General features: G+C 38.4%; 1 protein-coding gene across 3 annotated transcripts in view; it reads right to left on the bottom strand.

Moving 5' to 3' along the window:
* Nucleotides 1-989: 989 nt before the first annotated feature.
* The window catches only part of SNCAIP (synuclein alpha interacting protein), an 88,136-nt gene continuing 68,211 nt past the window's right edge, over nt 990-20,914 (bottom strand). For 2 of the 3 annotated variants that reach the window (XM_014874376.2, XM_088156050.1), the window contains exons 8-12: nt 17,639-17,808; nt 11,066-11,158; nt 7,559-8,627; nt 5,700-5,767; nt 990-1,556 (exon numbers count right to left, since the gene is read on the bottom strand). In XM_014874376.2, the coding sequence (XP_014729862.1) occupies nt 1,472-1,556; nt 5,700-5,767; nt 7,559-8,627; nt 11,066-11,158; nt 17,639-17,808 (1,485 nt within the window). In that variant the 3' untranslated portion in view covers nt 990-1,471. The remainder of the gene's footprint in view (nt 1,557-5,699; nt 5,768-7,558; nt 8,628-11,065; nt 11,159-17,638; nt 17,809-20,914) is intronic. The other variant, XM_014874377.2, reaches the window with a different exon arrangement.

Genomic DNA, 20,914 nt, shown 5'->3' with positions numbered 1-20,914 from the left:
CCTTTACTATCTCAGCTCCTCTGTAGTAAGTAGGAAGGGACTAACTGCTTCTCTGGGCAAATAAGACATATCTAATAGGTAGAATGAATCATATTCAGGAAGTTTCTCTTTCCTCACTGACCATAAATGAAGCCCAACAGTCAATATAAACACCAAAAAAAAGGCAAGAGAAACTGCACAGAAAGCAACTCCATTGTACTTAATCAAAATCCCCATATGCCCACATTATTTTAGTTACTAGTTCTGCATTTGCTAGAATTTAATTATCAAAAGATCATAATTTTTATGTCCTTGCCCACTACTGGGTGGTTGGAACTCAATGAACTCTCCAACCCAAACCACTTCATGATTCTATGAATGTCTTTGTGACAAATAAAAAATTTCCTTGGCAAACTTTCTTTGACTTCCCTGTGTTCTATTAAAACAGTCAGCAAAATAAATCCTCATGAACTTGGATCTTTCTTAGCAAACTATAGCAGTTTTCAAATGGAAATAAATCAACATAATCAAAATAAAGCAAATATATACACACATATTTGCTATAAATAAATGTGACAAGATTGTCTAGTAGCCTGCTTTTGGAAGTTGTGCTGTAGGACACATCTGAAGAATGTGCTCATAGTTTACCAGAAACAAAGTGAATTTATTCATTTTCTCTGAAAAGTTAAAGAACATTCAATAAAGGGATCATGACAGCTTTGAGAGAATGTGGATTAGAGTTTTAGCAGATTATGCAGTAACTTCAACAAAGCTGAGCACACTGCCAGTGTTTGGCAAGTAGCAGTAATTGGTAACTTAAAACTGCATGTACACTTTTTATTTCTACATGTTTTAAAGCTGATAAAGGAGTACTAAACATTAAAGCAACCCTTGACACAACTAATTGACTGAAATCCGGAAACTGAAGATTTTTTTATATAAAAAGAAAAATAAAAAATCATAACGTCCAAAGAGGAAATGAATTATAGGAAATGTCGGCACTCAGTGTGTCCTATTAACATCGTCTTTATTTCCTTTTTACAAAAAATAGAAATAACAACAGACAAAACATACTAAAAAAAAAATCAACGCTTTTGCCTTGATCTCACTGAGGAGCTGCACAGGCAGAGTCCTGGATGAAACTTTGACAGTATATGCTGTTGACAAAGGAAATAAAGATATATGACAATATATCCATGCAAGACACAAAGTACAAAACGTGTTCTGTGGCCTAACAAACATTTTGGAGGTTGCAAGTGTCATAACAATTTTCAAATTGTTACTTCTGCTCACCCATGCCTTTACACAGCACAGCTTACAAACAAGTTACATATACACATATATCATAAAAAAGATTTGTATATGGTCTAACTGATACAAATTAAGGCATCCTAACAGCTGCTGTTTTGCTGGTGAGGGGTATGTCTCATATTAGTGTTTCAAAAGGCTATATTTCAGGTATTTCAAACTAAGTGAGACATCATGACATGGTTTAGAGGAAGAATTCCTGCAGCTCTGGGTCTTCAGTACTCTTTTGACTGTCAGATTTCTGGATTTTCCAGTTGATGTCATCATGCCTGGAGAAAAAAAGGAGAAAATTACTCAGTGGTAACACTAAAAATATAAAGGGGTTGGCAATGTGTTTATCTACCCTGTTTTGTTCCATTTGTATGTACTGAAATCTGAATCCATCTTTCTCTCTGGGCTTATTTTTCTAGGCATGTGCTACACAAAATACTTTTTAATACTGTGGATTTTTTCTGAATTATAACTTCCATTCTGAAATCAAACCTGAAAATCAATGGGATGATGAGGAGCTTTTTAAGTTACAGCATTAATTAGTGTGCTGTTGTCATGTTCTGGTAATAATGTAGAATATAAAAAATTCCTCATACTTTAGAGAAAAGTATCACAGTGACAGAAAGATCCACTACACATAACCTATTGATTTCTGACTCTGCCTGGAATAGAATTATTTTATCCCCATTAATAATCATCAGAGAGAAATGAACCTATCTACCTATTGTGCAGGAGATTTGAATGACAGCTTGCCAATTAGAGTGTAAAAATTAAGCAAAACGTATTTGTAGCACTCATTTTCTTCACTTCCTTTCACATGCTCTTGCTCTGAATTCCCAGTATGTTCCCCTTCTCTTCAATTGACCTTCCAACTGATTGCTGACTAAGCATCCAATCCACAGCAATTTTCAAACCCCCTCACTTTTAGTTATTACAACTGAAGAGTAAAACTCCTACAATACAATCATGACTAGCTGGTTTGCTGCTGCAAAGGACAGACACTAGAGAGAGAGCAAGAGTGTGTATGAAGAAGTTTGCCTTTAACTCACTGAGTATTGGTGAGTCGGACTCCTGTAAGCCAGAACAGCTTTATTTCAGTCTACAACCATCACAAGGAACCAAATATTCCCAACACATTTACACTTAGGATGGTTAGATAACCTGGTGATTTCTTCAGGGTTTAACAGAAGCTGACCTCATGGACCACAGTTTTGGGTTCTAGTAAGAAGTGCATGACTGATCACTCTATCTTAACCTTCCTTTTATTAATCGAAATTACAGTTTGTCACATACCCAAAGCAAGAGCAGAAGGCACAGAATTGAGCCAGTTGAGACAGAACTGAATCTGAGGAGGTAAAACAGGAGCTTAACTCTTTGCCATGCCTACATTTTACATGCACTGCTGTTATCACAGCATTAACCACAGCAGTAGCCAACTAAAGGATGCTTTCTAAGGCTAAGATATACCTGCTGCATTGGTTTAGGCTTGCAGTGTTGAAAAAACCTGTAGGTGAGTTCCCCATGTAGAAACTCACTAGGCACACCAAAGACCCCTTTGGCAGCTCTACAGTTGCAAATGTGACGTCAAAGAGGAAAACTTTAAGCTAATGCAGATTCTCTAGGTGATGATACTGAACAGACATGCCCTTTACAACTGTGCCTCCTGACCCGGAGAAAATGTATTACAAATATTGCTAATTAGTAACCAAATTTTTAATTAAATTTCTAACACTTTCTAGTGCCTGTATCACCACCAATACATCCTCTCATGCAACAAGCAGTGATGCATGATTGCAACAGTTCACAAGAGAACAAATGTAAATCTTCCGCAACAAAGGCACATTCACATTCATTTTATACTCCACTGGTAGGAATGGCTACTATTTTGTTAGACATACAGATAAGCATTCTTTTTCTGGAGGGTATATTTGAAGCTGTAATTTATCAGGTAAGATCCACTTGCTGTTTTTAAAGCATGCCCATTTTACTACCTTACAGACATCTGATGATGGATTCTGCTGAGTGCCCCCACGTAGGAAGCAATTTTTGCTGATGATAGCTGCACCTAATACAGTGTTTTATATGATGAGTTACTGCTTTTTTAACATAATGCAGATCTCAGATGATTTAAAGTGTGGAAAAGAACTGTTCACTGGCATACATCTGACATGCAAAAAATACTACAAGTATTTGCTTGGAGTTGTAATATGCAAAACCTGGCTAATTCTTCCAAAAGAGGAAAAAATATTCCAAACCATCTTGCACATCCAAAATTTCCTTCAAGACTTTAAGGAAAATAGTGTGTATCAATTTTAAAAAGGTCACAAAAAAAATTAGCACAGTCCTCTACTATTAAGCTGTGAGCAACTTGAAAAAGTAAGCTACAAAGCCTTAATGTACTTTGAGGTATTTTAAATGAAAACAAAAAAACAAATTAAAACAACAGAAGCTGAAGAAAAAGGTGCTGGAAACTAATTGTCAGGAATGTCATCTCACTGGAAGCAGATTTTGTATAATGACTTCAGACTTCAGAAAATGCTAAAGAAATCCCATGTTATAAGGGTGTAGTGTCAAAATGGGCTTGGGAGACTGTTCAGAAATATAACTGCCCAATATAAAAACTTGTAAAGGTTTTAACCACCGAAGACCATCCTGTTTTCCAAATTTTTTTTTTAAATGGTTCTGAAATGGTAATTATGCAGTCTCCTCAGACTATCCATGGAAAATTCAAACAGTGTCCAGGAGCTTGTAGTGCACACAATGGTGATGTTCTTTTAAGATTTAAATGTCACAACTACTGGGCATCGTAGTTGACAAATGACAGGCGCCCATTTGGCTATTCAAAAATCACAACATATGCTAAAGGTCATTACAAAGGCTAGCTTAGAAGCTCTGAGAACCTTCAGGTCTGTGTCCTGATTTCTGAAAAGCAATATACAGCTTCCATTCTTACGTGATATTTGGAAATCTTGTGCCACAGACTTTGGCACATAGTTTGCCCACTTCCTAATTTGTGGGTACTGTAACAGCTTCCTCCAGCTGTGCCCTTCATGCACTCTGCTCCTTGTTTCCTGCTCTCTGGCTCTCCATGTGTCCACGGTAATGGGGGCAGATTTAGGACATGGTGCCTGGACCAGCAGTGCCTGGAGGGATAGCAGGAGTTCATACCCAACCATCACCCTCACACAGTTGACTCCACAACCCTGCAGTGGCAGCCAGACTTTCCCTGTCTCTCACTTCTGGGAAAATGCCACATTGCCAGGGATTTCTCACACAAGAGCAGTTATACAAGGCAAGTGACAAATTACAACTGCCTACATCTGGGAGAGGGCTCCAACATAAGGATGAGATCAACCATTTTGTGTTACTCTATGATCTGGACAGGCAGCTGGATGGTTTGACTGGAAGCTGCCCACTGATGCTCCCTCAAACTGCTGCTATCCAGTTTTCTGCACAGAAGTTTCCTTTTTTGTTTTCAGGAGAGAATGAAAACCTCTTGGAAATCTTCCAGTTTCTGGTTTCACATACACTGTGCCAATAGCTTCTGAACAAGACTCACATTTCCATTACAGAAATTGAGTTTTTAAGTATGGGAAGGTCCTGACAATAAAAAACTAGTGAATGGACACCCCCTTCCTCCATATATGAGATACTTAGAAAACACTAACTTGAAAGTGACTTAGGGTCTTGAACTGCAGAATAAGTAATACCAAACTAACTTTATATCTCAGTGAACAGAAAAAGAAAAAAGGAATTTGTGAGTGTTAAGAGTTAAGCGAAAATGACAGGTCATTTTTAGAGAGCATTTGCTTATAAAATAAGTATTTTATCCAGTGTTGTTTTGTCAACATATCTTTATGGAATTGAAGGACTGGTCTCTATCTGCCTGAATAGTCCTGATGGAACAGGACTAAATTAAAGAGTTTGAATACAGTCAGAATTAATCAGACTTTTAAAAATGTATTTAACTTCAAAGTCTAAAGGAGACTAAGAAAAATGTGTGAAAATAGAAGACTGCTTAGACTTAATGTACAGCATTCTGCTTCATGTTCTCTGTATTCTGTATTTAGAGATGAACTGTGGTCTTTTTGCTCTTCTCATGAGAGGAAATTTAATTTCCACTCTCATCTGGTACTTGACTTTTATTCAGAGGCAGAATGCTCAGCCAAAGTCTGCTATACACCCTGGTGGATTTATGAGCATGAATACTTTCTGTACTTGCTTGGAACTAAAATCCTGTAGCCAGTTCAATGGTGACATCAGCAGAAATCCATCATAAATTTCTGCTTTTCTAGGAATTTATATGCTCATCTACTTCCCCTGCTGTGAACCGATTCCAGTGTTTTAGTTACAATGTTAAGAAACACTTACAATTTGAGAAAAGAAGGCAACAGAGATGCTAAACATTACCATGCACATACCAAGCATAGTTACACAGCTCTTCATTCAACGTGCTAGAAGAAAGACTGGTGTAGCTGAAGTAAGGATCCTAAGGAAGTACAACATCATATCAATTAAGAGCATGCACAGAGCTTCCCACATGCATAACACGGAAATCTACTAAAACATGCAGTCAGATAGCCACAATCACATTTTAACAGATTTCTTTTTGTGCCTGAATCTGTCACTTCTTTGAGATACGTGCTGTGGTCCTGGGTTGGTGTGAAAATTTATTCTTTCCACAGTTGTGATACTGGCAGTAATGACATGCAAGCATGGCCTTTTCATAGAACAAGAATTTTACATTGCAAGCATCAATACTGCTAGAATTACCTCATACAATCCTTCAAATTTCTTAGGTAATTACAAAAACTGCTCATGGCCTTGCAACCTATCAGAACATCTTTGAAGACAGACTGTCTTCTCCCCTATCACTATGAAATCTGAACCACCCATTAAAAAAAAAAAAGCCACTGTTTTATAAAAATACTTCTTGGTTAAACTGGCTGTTCAACTAGATGGTGCATGTCTTTAAAGACTCAAATCAGTAGTTGATATGGTGATTCTGAGTAATTTTTAAGAAATGCAGTCCCACTTCAATTTAGCCCTTTAAGTCTCCTTTGAATTTTTCATTTAATTTCATTTAATTTCATTTTAGTCTGCTATAGCATTACTGGTCTAACAACACCCACTAATATGGACTACTCACTATTTCCCCTTCTCTCTTTCCACTCTTTCTTTTGCCTCCTCTTTGCCTAAGATTTTCCTTTATTCTTCACCCATTACCTTGTCAAACTTTTTACAGTATATAACTCATTACTGCTGCTCCTCCTCCTACTGGCCTGCTTTATGTTTTCTTTTCTTTTTGAAATTATTCTTTCACCTCATGTCTTTCCATCTACTGCTTCCCTCTCTCCCTGTCTTCCACAGAGGATTAAATCAACTACCATTCCCTCTCATTCACCTCTATTATATCTCCAGATGCTCACACTTCACAAACATACTGCACCCGCAGTATTTCCTACATCTGTCTCTCTATTCAGTACAAAATCACAGAATCACAGAATTAACTAGGCCGGAAAAGACCTTTGAGATCAACAAGTCCAACCCATGACCTAAAACCTTGGAAGATGCATTTGTTCCAAGTATTTTCTCTTTTCTTTTAAACAAGAGGACCAGCCTTTTGACTCCACACATTCCTCTTTCCCTTGGGTTCCCAGAAAAGGCACTCTGTTCACTGTGGAGAGCAGATCTGAATTTAGTATATTTTGTGACAGGCCAACCATATGCTCTGATACAAGAAGATTCTGTGATATGAGGAAAAGGTGGCCAAAGACTTGCTGCTGACAGCTTCAATGCCTAGGGTTGGCTGTAACGCCCACAGAAGCAGGAAAGACTGTTTCTGCAATTTTTCCTTGTTATTTTTCTTATTCTGTTGGCCTCATCAGTCCTTCTAGGACAGGACAGGGCTAGACCTTCAGTTTTTTACTCCTCCAAAAACCCAGGGTTTCAAGACTGGCATTCTCATTGTATATTTTGTCACTCACTGCAACACCAAACATCATTTCCACATGAATCACATCTCTGTGGAAAGCTTTCAACAGAGAATATATGAGTCATGTGCCCTAAGAGCACAGACTCTATACATAAGCAATACCGCCCACTCCTTGGAAAATTCTTCCAAAACTGAAAAATGGATAGGCTTTCTCTAGGTCAAATACAATAAAATATTTGTGTGTATCATTTTGCAATAGAAAAGCAGAAGGAAGAAGCTGTCAAACTTATGCCTTACTTATTGAGACCAGAAAAAATAGGCCCCTCCTTCTTTCAGTGTACTCACTGGCTTGTTTCTTCCTTTTGAGACAACTGCTGGATTTCCCTTGCTTTCTGTTGTCTTCCTTCCTAGTGAGGTAAAAGGCAGCGTTGAGGAGGTTTTGATGAGGTTTGCTGTTTGACAGTTGTTGTTGTTATTTTGGTTGCCACTCAGTGTCTCCATAATGGACCGAAAGGCTCCGAAAGGCCTTTTCAGCTGATCCCCTGCATGCTCCCCAGAGCTGGCTGGAGCCCGTGCCAGTCCTCTGCTCCGGTCTTTATCCTTTTCCTCATTTAGTTCCGACTCTGCTAGTTCCACCTGCACCACAGGCTCCTCGAAGGTTACTCGAAGTTTCAAATTTTGAGAGGTTCTGCGCTTTGAAGACGGAGACTTGAGAGCGCTCTTAGGGCTGGTGGCAACCTTCTGTGCAGTGGCACTGTCCGTGCTGGATGGAGAGTTGTCTCCACAAAACTGGCTCTGAGGTACTGTACCAGACTGATACGGGGCTTCATTATCCGGATCACTGCTCTCCGAAGTCGGGGAAGGACTGTGGCCATCCACAGACTTGGAGACCCTGATACCAAAAGGGAAGCGCCGTCCTGCTGTGGAAGTGTGCTTCTTAAGCATCATGTTCAAACTCTCTGTGCTCTCAACACTCTCCACTATAGGCTGAGGTCTTGGTTTGTCAGTTCTTTTCACAGGGGTGTTCTTGTGGTCCTCAGAATTAGCTGAATCTGTATCAGACTCGCTGAGGGACCGCTGCATCAGTTGCCTCAGTCGGGCTAACTTCAACTCCCTTTTCTCTGGCAAAATCTTCTTCACGTTCTTGGAGGATGCATGAGCATCCTGAAATTCCAACGTCAGCTTTTCCTGCATGCACACATTTTCAGAGATTTCCTTCCCCAACAGCTGGCGCAAGATTTTATCTGAGTCCTCATCTTTTATCTTAGCTCGAGCACGACTAGATGTGCTCATTCCCAAGCTGCCAAGAATCTGAATCCCGTCTTGGGTGTTCAGTTTACTTTTTGGTGGAGACAATTCATCTGCTTCAGATGGTTTCCACTGAGGCTTGCCAGAAGTAGGAGATGATGGCAAGCTTAAAGAAAAAAAGAGGAAATGTCACAGCAAAATTAAGGCATATCTGAAATGTGAAACTGGCATTTCCAATGTATGTGTCTGTTTCACTTTATTGTTACTTATCCTTTTCATCACCACTCACATGGAATTCATTACTGTGATGCCACAGCAAAGATTACATAGAGAAGGATGTAATACTGTTCCCAATCCTATGTAGAGTTTGAATATCTTCACTTTTGCTTACAAAAAAAGCCCCTCATTAAAATAAAAACTTAGAATGGTTATTCAAACACTAAATATGACTTTATGAGGAAAACTCTAGAGAAACTACTCCTATTTGTTTGACATTTGTGACATGCAAAAAAACCCCACAAGGCCAAATGCCTACTATCCAACTCACATCATAATACAAAAGTAGCTTATTCTAAGTCCTGTGAATGTATCACCTCTCTGCATAGCAATGATTTCATAAATCTAAACTGCATCTGGTATTAATAGTAACAACCATATAAGACCTCATAAAAAGTCAGGGCAATTTGCACTCAAAACCTTTTCAGACATGAAATACTGAAAAGCAAGAGAAAGGTGACATGAATGCATTTCAATACTAATAGGATAATAAATTAAACTTAGAACCCCAACTGTTTTACAGAAGGAAACAGCAATTTCAACAATGCCTGATTTGTGAAGAATGTAGATTGCAGAGACCTTTTCTCTTCCTGTGACATATGCTAGAGCTCATAACACTTCACATTCTTACCTTAAACCACTTTTCCTCTAAGCAAGGACAAGGTGAAATATTTATGTTCTTGTGAGGCTGGCAAGCACCTTCTGCTCTGCTGAGTCCATGGTTCTCATAATGTAAAAAATTCAGATACCTATACTAAACACCTCATTTTCAATTAATTTTATGCCTTTTTTTTTCCTATGGCAAACCTAAACACTGAAGAACATGCATTCATCTACAGCGCACATTCCTAACAAAAGGGCTGTGTTCTCTTAGATCTGCTACTGCCTCCTTGGATGATGAAAATATCTACAAGTGAGTTCCAACTAGATGGAAAAATAGCAGCCAACTATGAAGTAAAATAAACAAGAGTGTGATTTTCAGACTTGCTCACTTAACTAAAATGATGTTGAAGCCTACCCTTTCACAGGAATAATGAATTATAGGGATCTGCTTTCACCTGATCTTATCTGATACTGAAAGTAAAACAGTCCTGGTCCACACCAGAACTTGAATGAGAGACCACTTGGAAAGATCAGGCAGTAAAAATCACAGAGACCAAATGAGCTGGAAAACAGCTTATGGTCCCATTGTCCCTGTTGAGCTGGCACACAGGGAAGACAAAGATTCCTTAAAAAAGGCAAAAACCCCTTGTTCCAGTGCGGTTTTCTACTTCAGCAAGAATTTGGAGTTTACAGCCCTCTCCTAGCCGAAGTCTCTTTACAAAAATGCATCTCCAATCCTAATGTCTTTGTTACCTACAACTGCAACTGTTTGCACTTGTCGCTTGTTTGCACAGCAACACCAGAAATTCAGGGGCATGGAGCACTTGTACAGAAAAATGCTCAGGATTCTGTGAGAATTGGAAAAAAGCAGTCACTGACCCTACAAGTTCATACTCGAAGACCCAAAGCTCTGATCGTCAATGGCTATAGAAACTTTTATGCTGGTTTTTACAGTTTCACATGTATTTAGCTCCCTAACAACTCTGGAACAAGAAGCATTGTATATGGCTTCCAGAGAGGAAAATAGATTAAAAATAAGGATAAAATGAGTTCTATTTGCATGTGAGTTACTTTATTTCTTCCAAAATCATCTTCAGATTGCTGTGAGAGTGAAGTCATGCTTACTTCATCTGCTTCCATGCAGATCTCTCACTGTCAGATAGATCCAGTCCTCTGTCTTCCACTTTAATGTCTGAAACTTGTGTTTCTTTCTGTGACTTCTGACAGGGTATGTAAACAATTCATAGTTTCCAGAGTTTTGACTTTTTATACAAGATACAGCAGGTAAAAGATTTAATGAATGTAAGGAGCCTTATTAATATGAAAGCAGATTTTTTGGTAACTTTTTATAACTTACTGCTAAAAGTAATGTATGATAGAACAACAAAATATCAAACTTTACATCCTTCCTAGGGTTTCTAGGATTTTATGATGTTCATCGAATTCAAAATATACCACATTCCCCTGTAAAATTGGCTTTTACTCTATTGGGAAGCAGGGATATTTATTTAATTTATTTATTATTATTTAATTTATTTAATATTCAGAAATTTCCAATATTTGTCAGCATTACTCACTTGAAGTTCAGCTTTGAGTCCACGAGGTATCCCCACATTATCTTTACAGAACACATCTGCTATTTAGCCAGATCCCGGCTTCTCCTGATAACTGATACATTATGAAAATGTGCAAATACAGGCTGCAGTACAGTTCCAGTCACCTTACCTTGGGGATGTGGGCAGTGACTTGCCCTCCGACCTCTGGGCTTCTAAAAGCTGCTGGAGCTGGTTCTGTAATGTCACACGTTCCACAGTCTGCCTGCAAGAAAATGTAAGACAGTTTACCTCAAATTGCAAAACTGACTGCATAAGTAAGTTACAGGAAAACTGATGCCACTCTTTCAACTTTGTATTAAAGAAAGAAGCCCTCTTCACCTGTGCTTTACGTACTGAATAGAGAACTTAAAAATAAGAACATAGAGAGTTTGTACTTCTGTCTGAATCTGTGCTGACATTTTCTGATCACTGTACAAGAACAACTGAGAAAAACTTACTTGTCAGATTATATATTATACTTCATATAAGGACAAGTATGTGATCATAAGAAACAGTGAATTGAAAATGAGTGACTCACAGACACAAAAACATGGTAAGCTTGGGGTCATTTGTTTCTTACTTGTTTATGGAAAAGAATGGAAAGCACACAGATTAAGCAGTCACTTCCTACGTTCAGTGGCTGGCCCTCATAATCTGAGCAACAGCTCAGGCAACTGGTTCCTCCCCTTCTCTTTGAAAATTAACTCAGAGAAAAGTTTCTGCCCACTGGAAAGGACTGGTCCAAACTACAGCTGCAGGATGGAGTAAGGTATTTGATGTCTGTACCACATCTGCTTCTGGCACAACCTTTACAAAGGTCCTACCCAGGCTCTGCATCCACCTTATCCCTGTGCTATATCCACCCAAGTTTATCACTTTCAGTGTGGTGTTGTGATCTAGACTGCTTTTCAAATAACTTTAGAGACCAGCACTTAAAATATTGCAACAGTACCTAAAATTTGTTAGTAAAATGAGAGTGATATCCACAGTATATACTCCATTTTCCATTTATCAACTCTAATCACATCTGTTGTCCTGCAACATATCTATTTGCCTAGGAAGGTTTCAGCTGAGCATTATAACCTGCAAATCCTCAAGCAGTTTTACAAAAATGGCAGATCAATTTGCCACAAAAAGGTCTTCTTTTCCCTGCTTCCACACAATTCAGATAATCCATTCTTATATAAAAATACTCGTTTTTGTTGACCACCACAAAAAACATCTGTTTAATGATCTGTAATTTCCAGATTTAAATTGCATCTAAACACTGCACAGACAGAATTATTAGAAAAATTAGAGATTTAGAGGTTTTTATTCCCTAGTCCTAACCAAATGACCATGGGAAAAATTACTTTTTAAATGCTTCCCCCAGGCTCTGCTTCTGTTAGTATCTAAGCAATACGTTTTCAGTACTTTTATTCTTGTTGGATATGCAGAACTAAGGCAGTTCTCCACCAGTGAGCTGGACACTTTCCTAGCTCACATGCCATCAGCAGAAGATTTAGCTGTGTTCCAAATGAAGTCCTTACAACTGGCAATGTCAAAGACAGAAAGAATCCAGATCACTCTTTAGACCAGAGGTTGTACTTGCAGGGCTGGCAGAAAACAAATCTTTTACTTTTAATATATCAAAGTGAGTTTGAAAAGTGCAATAGAAATAAAGGTATGATCTCAACATACTGCCTTGCATTTTACAACACAGCCATGCTTTATGTAGAGCCTTTCTTCCTTTTATTTTCCATCTTCCTTCCTCTGGCCTACACACTTCCTTAGAGTATTTTAAAATTACTCCCACCATCTGTCAACATTAGCTTATATTGCAGCTCCCCAGATACTCTCCTATAAAAGCCAGTGAAATTCTTTTTAGTTTGTGATGCAATTCATCTGTTTTCCTTTTATCCTTCCTTCAATTTCTTTTTCTAAATAATGTAGCTAACAGTTTTTTATGTTTTTTAACTTCAGTGGAAATCTCTGACATGTCTTCTCCTTGAGGTAATGTTCTCATTCCACTTAAAGAATTTATTGTGCTCAAAGAGTTGAAGTTTACTCCACTTTCACAGTTTAACTAGTTAGTGCATAAGTCACAGACACCCACACATCTTGCCTGCACTAAAGATAAATAACATGCACATATATATTCCAAGATAACATTGGAAACAGAGGATCACAACTTCTTGGAATAGCAATCCTGCAAAGTATTAAAGCTAGACGGATTTAGGAGACAAGATCACTGTAGCTTCAGGGATAAGAGGATATACTTTTTTTACTATAATTGATGGCCAAATCCTGGGGATCTTAGCTTAGCCAATGCTCCCAGTGAGTAATATGTAAGGACCCTTCAGTGTCTAATTAGAAATCTGGGGACCCCAAATACCTCCTTATGGAATCAGGTGGATCAGTAACTGAAGAGGGAATAGGGTGAGGCACTAGGCTCTGCAGGAGTACCTCTCATAGCATGTTTTCTTATTTCTCCTTTTTTTTTTTTCAAGTAACACGAGAATGACTACACTACAAAGTAGAACATAAAATGGCTTAACTAAGTAACAAAGAGATGAACATTGCAAAGTTTATATTGGGTTTCTTACTATATGTCTATATAACATGCTCTACCCCCAAAATAACTCCATCCAACCAGAAACCCCAGCAACTTGCACACAAACTTTACTATGCCACTACAGAGATTTTTTATCAGTTATTTTTACAGCTAATCCTAAGATGTTCCAGAAAAATCATGGATTTCTTTCACACAACACAGAAAATACCTACAACAGAAAATATTACATTATCTTCTCAACTTCATCTTTTGACTCATGGCTTGTTTTGATCTTTGCCTTGACAGAGATTTTGGCTTGATAGCATATCAAAGGAATCAGTAGGTGTCTCAGTTGTTAATTGATTTGCCATCCAGGTTCATAAATGTAGGACAGTACAATCTGGAAGTGCGGGTCCATTGTCAGGCAGCATTGGAAAAGAAATCAACGGAAGCACTCACTTTATGTCATTAATTCTGACATGGTTTCTTCAGACCAGGAAAGCCCAAATAATATAAGTTATACTGCATGTAGGAATTTTCTACACTGGCAACTACAGATTTTTTTTGGCAGGTGAAATTAGTGAGAGAAAAACTAAAACTGCTAAGACTCCTGAAGACCTCAGAAAGTAAAACGAAAGCAGGTTATTTTATATAGTTTCTATGGGAAAATTTTGTGACTGTCATAAGTATTTTGTTTAGCTCAGAAACTCATACGGCATTGAAAAAACTTCTGTAACTGGCAAGAGGTTTAAAGCAAAGCTTGCCTTTTGAAGCCAGTAACAGTAGGTCTTTGTAGGCCAATTTCTACCTATGGAAAGAATTCCTCGGTTTTTTTCCCTTTTGGGGGAAACCCTCAGTTAATCCTCTTGTGAAGATTTGATTTGTAATTTCCACTAATTTCCTTCTTCCAAATATAAAGGCTTTTGCCTCTGAATGGAGACTTAGCTCTGAACATTTTTCTATACTCCTCTGTATTTGTCAACTGAGCTGCTTTGGTTCAAAGAGCTGAAAGATGTGAAAACTGGAAAAATGTGACGTTATTGTTTTAATTTTGTGCCTTCTGTTAAGGAATGGCTCCAAACAGTATGATGGCTTGGAATAACTTCTCTCTAAAACTCCTCTGTGTTGCTTGATGACTGGAAGAACTCATAAAAAGAGAATGGAAGATGATACATCCTTCTTTGGGTTAAAAACTTTGACCATAAAGGTCTTGGTAAGTGCTTGTCTAAAAGAGCTTCTGCACTGCTTTTCTTCTTGCAGTCTTCCTGTGGCTGGGGAAATAGTGCTACCAGATGAGGCTCCTTTGTTTCATCAGTAAGGCACTCAAAATAAAGAGGATTGCATGATCAGCTCATGCTATGGAAGCTGAGGGAAGGCTGGGAAGCACATAAAAGCCCTCAGTGTTGATACTGACTGTTCACGTAATCCACCATGATACAATCATAGCCCTTCTGTCTCTAAAACAGTGTTCATTAACCCTGGGAGAAGTAGCTGGTCAAAATCCAAGAAAGCCAGCTCAACTGCCCAGGTTGCAGTTATTCCTGCATAACAGTTACATTACGAACATTTGAAAGAATTAGATAGCAAACTTGACTTCCATCTGTTGCCATTTAAAGTCTTCAGGATCTTCAGAACTGCTTTCAGGATTTTCAGAGGTATTGCAGCCAGCAACTTTTCCTACTGTGATAAAGGTCCCCTTGACAAGCTGCTGCACGGAGCTACTTTGTACCATCCTTGGATTTTTCAGAAGCATGAGGACTGCAAAACAGGGCAAGAGTCTTCCTCCATCATCCCTTCTGGCTCCTGAGCTTCTGAACATGGTCCATTGCATCTATCAAAATCACTCGTGGCCTGAGGCCTGCAGCCCAAATAGCCATGCAGAAGCTGCTCTTTCAAGCAGAAAATAGATTATTTCACTGCCTCAGTAAACTTCAATAGGGCTGCACAAGAGACATATCTTTGTAGAAGAGGGAGAAAAGGCTGCTGCTGTACTTTTACTGAAACTAATCTGGAGCCTGAAAAAAACACTGCTGAAGGGAAGCAGATTTAATTCTAGCTGAAACAAGTAAAGAAACTCATCAGGAGCCAGATAAGAATAATTTCAATTACTTCCTATGGATGCAGTCTGTGAGACAAGAAGGATACTTGGAAAAATGTTAATAATGCTTTTGTCATGAAAGTCACAACTAGACTATTTCTGCAGGAGTAACCAGCCTGTTGACTCACATAACAACTCATTTTTTTTCCATATGAGAGGTAAAATTTTTATCAAGTACTGAGTGAGAATAGAAATGAACTGAAACATGGGTATTTTGTGGCTGCCACCTCTACTTCCTGATGTGTGTGTGTGGTTTTTCTTTTGTTTTTTTTCTGCTGAGTTATGGGGAAAATATATTTCATTATATAATGATATGAGTCAGATGTTAATGCTGTCTTCTAGGGAAATGTTTACTTTTTTCCTTTGTGTCAGATGATTGTATTTTTCAGCAAATGGACCAAGTACAACCAGGTATGTTGACATAACCAGGGAACATTTTCAGGATGTAAAATTATGAAAATGGTAAATGTTATAATGATCCTCAGTTCAGTGTATGTATTTTTGACAGTATAAATGTAAAAGCATGAAGATATTGCAAAGAGAAAATGTAAAGGTAAACACAGAGAGATCACTTCCCAGTTACTGTCATGGACAAAAGAGATTCAACATGGAAAACTTAACGTAATTCATGGTAAATGAGCATAAGTTTCATTATTGGTTCGAGTATTGGGAAACAAAGAAGGAGAGACATTTAAAATATCTATCCTCCCTTTTTCCAAGCTCAGCTTCTCTCCCACATTCATCTGCATGCCTAGCTCCTCTTCACCTTTCTCAGGCTTCACTCCAGACACCTCTCTTGCCTTCTTGTCATTGCTGCAGGTTACCCCCAGGCTTTTCAGCAAGCCAACATGCAGCACAAGTCAGGGCTCATGTGTAGTAGTTTCTCTCTATTGCTCCTTTTTTCCCACCCTTTTCTGTTCCCTAGTGTGGGTCTTTGACAGGCTGCATTCCAATCAGGAAATTGCTGTCTCTGGGACTGCCCACGGGCTGCAGTCCTTTCGAGGGATGTACCTTGGTACATGTACCATGGATATTCCAGGGACCATTTGAGGGTGTGCCTTCTACTCCCTGGTGCCCCTCCAGATCCTCTGGCCTTGTTCTTCCCTCTAATTGCCACTCTTCTGCTTTCTTCACCTCTCTGGCATCTTCTGCTCTTTTTCAGGTATGTTTTCACAGAGGTGCTACAAGAATGACCGGTGGGGCTTAGCTGTGTCCTGCAGTGGGTCTATTGAAGAGAGTTCTATCTAGCAAAGGTAACCCCTCACTTGTTCTCACTGAGGCCACTCTGCAGCTACCCTGCCAGCAGAATATTGTAATTTATACCCAATACAATTAGCTACACCTTTATCACCATAAAATGATATTGGTCTCCTTGAAACATGGTGTTATCAGAAGTAATTTTCATGGACTGTGATAGCTAACATCTTGATTACACATCTATGCTGGAACAATGTCAGGTCAGTGCTGATGTTTTCTAAGAGTCTCATGAGGATAGTGATATGTCAAGCCACAGGAACTGCATTTACAGTTAAAGCAAGCAATTAGAATCATTTGTTTCAACATAATAGGCTCTTTACAGAATGTTTAATAAAAACCATACTAAAATATTAAAACCAGTTCACAAAATAGAAGATATTTCTGAGTAGCCGTTTTAAGTTTTGGTGACTTTACAAGACCAAAAAAAAATCCTTTCAACTACTATTTCTCCCAACATCAACACCCAGCACTGCAACCTGTATACAAATAAATTAATAGAAATTATGATCTGTAATGATGCGATTGCAAGATATGCAAAGGGAAAAGGGACTGGATTTCTTCATACACCCTTTTCAGCTGCCACTCCCTCCATGTAAATTCACAGGAAACTGCCACAAAAAGAACACCTGAAAAACTGAGCTGCTAAAGGTGAAGGGACAAATACTTGAAAGCAGGAAAGACTGGAGAAATAAGGTAGAAACATGATTTTAAAATGTCATATACAAGAAGAAGAAAATAGATATGGCTAATAAACTGAAGATGAATTAGAGTATTGTTTTAAGATCAAGCCCTCTTGCTAACAATGAAACACTTACTCCTTCAGCTGCTTAGTCAGTTTGACAACCTGAGAGGCCAGTGACATACATGTCTCCACAACTACCAAGTAGCGGGAACACATGGTGTGCCCATGTCGCTCAGCACTTTGTGAGGGTTTCTCTCCCACGTGGTTTTGCATGGTGACATTTGCTCCATATTCAACCAATGTCTGTAAAAACATAAAAGGAAACAGTGACATCGGTAAGTGCAGATCTCTGCTGTGACTTCTGATCAGAGTAAGCATGGGTGGACAAAAAAGCAGTCCTGAATAAAATGCTTGAAAAATGTTAGTCTAAGCCAGTCATCTTTAGAATCCAATCACTGACAAATCTGTTTGCATTTTGAGTTCAAAACACACACCGATAGCATCTACCACTCTCGTGCAACAGTAACATAGAAGAGGAGCTGCAGTTCAGAAGAGCTACAAAGAGACTATATTTTATATATTACTTCTTCCTCTCCCCTTGAATTCTACTAAATTCGTTTGTTTTCTGTTCATTCGTTTGTAAAGCATAGCATCACTTGTAGAATTCATACAGTGAGTGGGACTACCAAATGAAGACAGAGGACTTTTGTTTGGCCACCTATTGATTCTCCCCTGCACTACAGTAATAAACTTTTGCAGATGCACCTATCAATGCATTACAGAACATTGTGACAATTTTACACAAGCAGATTTAGCAAAGAAGACATGGGACACCTGTTCTAGATTACATCTGGGTCCAGAGCAGCATGAACACATTGCTAGCCAGTTTATAGCAGGTGGTGATGAGCTGTAATGGCATACCAGGTCTGCTCTTGGGATCTCCACACCGCAAGGTATTGCAACACACTCTTAGAATCTTGTTTTAGTAATGTCTTTGCTACAGTATTTCCTGACTCCTTTTGTTGTTTAGCTCTCAATTTTCTACCACACTGGAATCCCTGTGTTTAAAACACTCAATAGGGAAGTCTCAGTATCTGACTCCTTAACTAACTAAGGCTTCGATACGAAAGATATGGCAGATACTGTGGGTCAGATAGTCACATATTTCTTATTGCAGATAAAGAACTACAATGACTTTATCAATCTAGTTGGAATTTTGGGGGAGTTAGGTCCCCGTGGCTTCTTAATGCTGAGAGAAGACTCGTTGCTTTGCACTTGCTTGGTTAGTCACCATTTTCTTTTGAAGACGTACTGAAATATGTGTCAGCTTTTACTTTCAAGAAAAATAATATCTTATACTCTGAGGTATATTCCTCTGTTACTCATAGTACCATCAGAGAACCCTAGCTTGCTGCTGGGGAACCATTCAGGATGTAAGCATGACATTCTGAGACTAGAATAGTGTTCTGTGTGCAAAAGTTCTGTCCAGCTGACCTTACAACATCCCATAACTGAAGCAAGATTTGAGGCCAAGCCTTCCCTCCTTACGATCTGTTTGTGATAATCAGAGTTATGAGCTATTTGCATTACTGGAGTAGGTAAAATAGCACCTAAATATTCTGAGCAATGCTTTGATACACATCGATACCAGCCCCTAGGAAAACTTGTGATCTTGTACAGCCAGAAACTACAGTGTCATTAACTTCATGCATACACACACAGAAAAGGAGTTGCATGGTTGAGCTCTTGGTTGACTTATCCAAGCAGAGCTGGTAAACCACTAAGGGTTGGAGTGACTTGGCTGACCACAAACAGCAGAGATGGAGACCTCTGCATCTGCTGATAGAGAAGTGGAATGGGTGGTCTGTCTGATCTGCTAAAACCATACAGAAAGGAAAGTTATGAACTCTTGCACTGCATCTCATATCAATAGATTGGGTTTAATTTGTCAAGAATGAAAACAAAGGAGAGTTATGACCTTGCAGAAAGTAATCACACAGTTTGAAACATGACAGGAGCATCATATGCTCATAAACACAGTGAGTAAGCGGACCAGGGCATCACTGATAGCCTATGATTCTTCACTTTTTATGCTGCTGCCTATGGTTTGCCTGTTTCCTTCATCACTTCTTTCTTCTTACCAGATTATTCACTCTACAGTATTTTAAATTAGACTGTAAGCTTACTGAGTACAGGGCTTATTTTGTTTCACATCACAAAATATCAACTACACTTAAGACTGTGAGGTGTTAGTGAAGTGATATTACTGACATTGTGTATTTTTATCACCACTAGATATTTTCACGACTTATTTCTCATGGCCTCACTTCAACAAAAAACACTTGTTGAATTGCATATTCATCTAAAATAAAATAATGTTTGGAATTCTAAGCCATTTATTAAGGTTTGTTCTTCCCAGGGAAAGCAGGGCTAGTCTCTTCTTTATTTAGTTTTATCCATGAAAACAGCCTGCAGATGTCACCACTCTGTTCAAAATAATCTACACCCATTTCTCCTCCAAATGCATTGCACATCTTGATGAGGCACTGTTGAGATAGCAACCCTAAGCACACCCTCTACCACACAACAGTGCCCTCCACTAAGATAATCATAAACATTTCTTCTATCCATTTTTTTCCCACATATCAGAGCAATTGTCTACAATACAATAATAAACCCACTAGATTCAGCACGGATGTGAGGGTTTGTTTATTTCATTCTCGTATGAGTTTCTACAGGATTCGTTTCTCACATCTTTAAGAAAAAAGACATGTTCCCTCAGTAAGAAAATGCAGAAATGGTCATGTTCTCCAAATCTCTTTGACTTCAAGTCTATTCATTCAGCTCAACCTGTTTTTTTATTATGCAATACTCTCAAACTGGCTTTTACAGAGTTATGTCTTTTTGGTAACCGAATATATAAATAGGCAATAATAATAATAATAATAATAATAATAATAATAATAATAATAATAATAGTAATAATAATAGCTCTACAGATGTAGATCCAACATAACAGTGTGCACAGACACACTTAGCTCTCTGAAAGGTTAGCTAATGAAAATTCACTCTCTGCATTTCTTTTAGGGTTGGACTAATACAAATGTTCCGTATTTTCAGTGGCCTGAAGGGTGATGTGGATTGGTTCATGTGTGGTAACAGGAATAACATGTTTACTGATACATATCTGAGTCCTTTGAGAATTAATGCTCCTTCTTAGACATGTTTTCTTCCCTAACTTGACTTAATCACTTTAATTTTTATTTCTTGCCTTTCTGCCAAGAGGCTATTTTTTCTTTTATCTGTTCTCCAATGACTAGTTTGTTTATCAAATACCTCTCTGCAATTTCCTGGAATAATTTTATTATTTCTTCTCCAAACAGCTTTTGCTCAAAGTGCCGACAACATA

The sequence above is a fragment of the Sturnus vulgaris genome, chromosome Z, assembly GCF_052056855.1.
Source record: "Sturnus vulgaris isolate bStuVul1 chromosome Z, bStuVul1.hap1, whole genome shotgun sequence".
In the NCBI taxonomy this organism is placed as follows: Eukaryota; Metazoa; Chordata; class Aves; order Passeriformes; family Sturnidae; genus Sturnus; species Sturnus vulgaris.
Note: the sequence above shows the minus strand (reverse complement) of the source record. Positions and strands in the feature narration are given on the sequence as shown.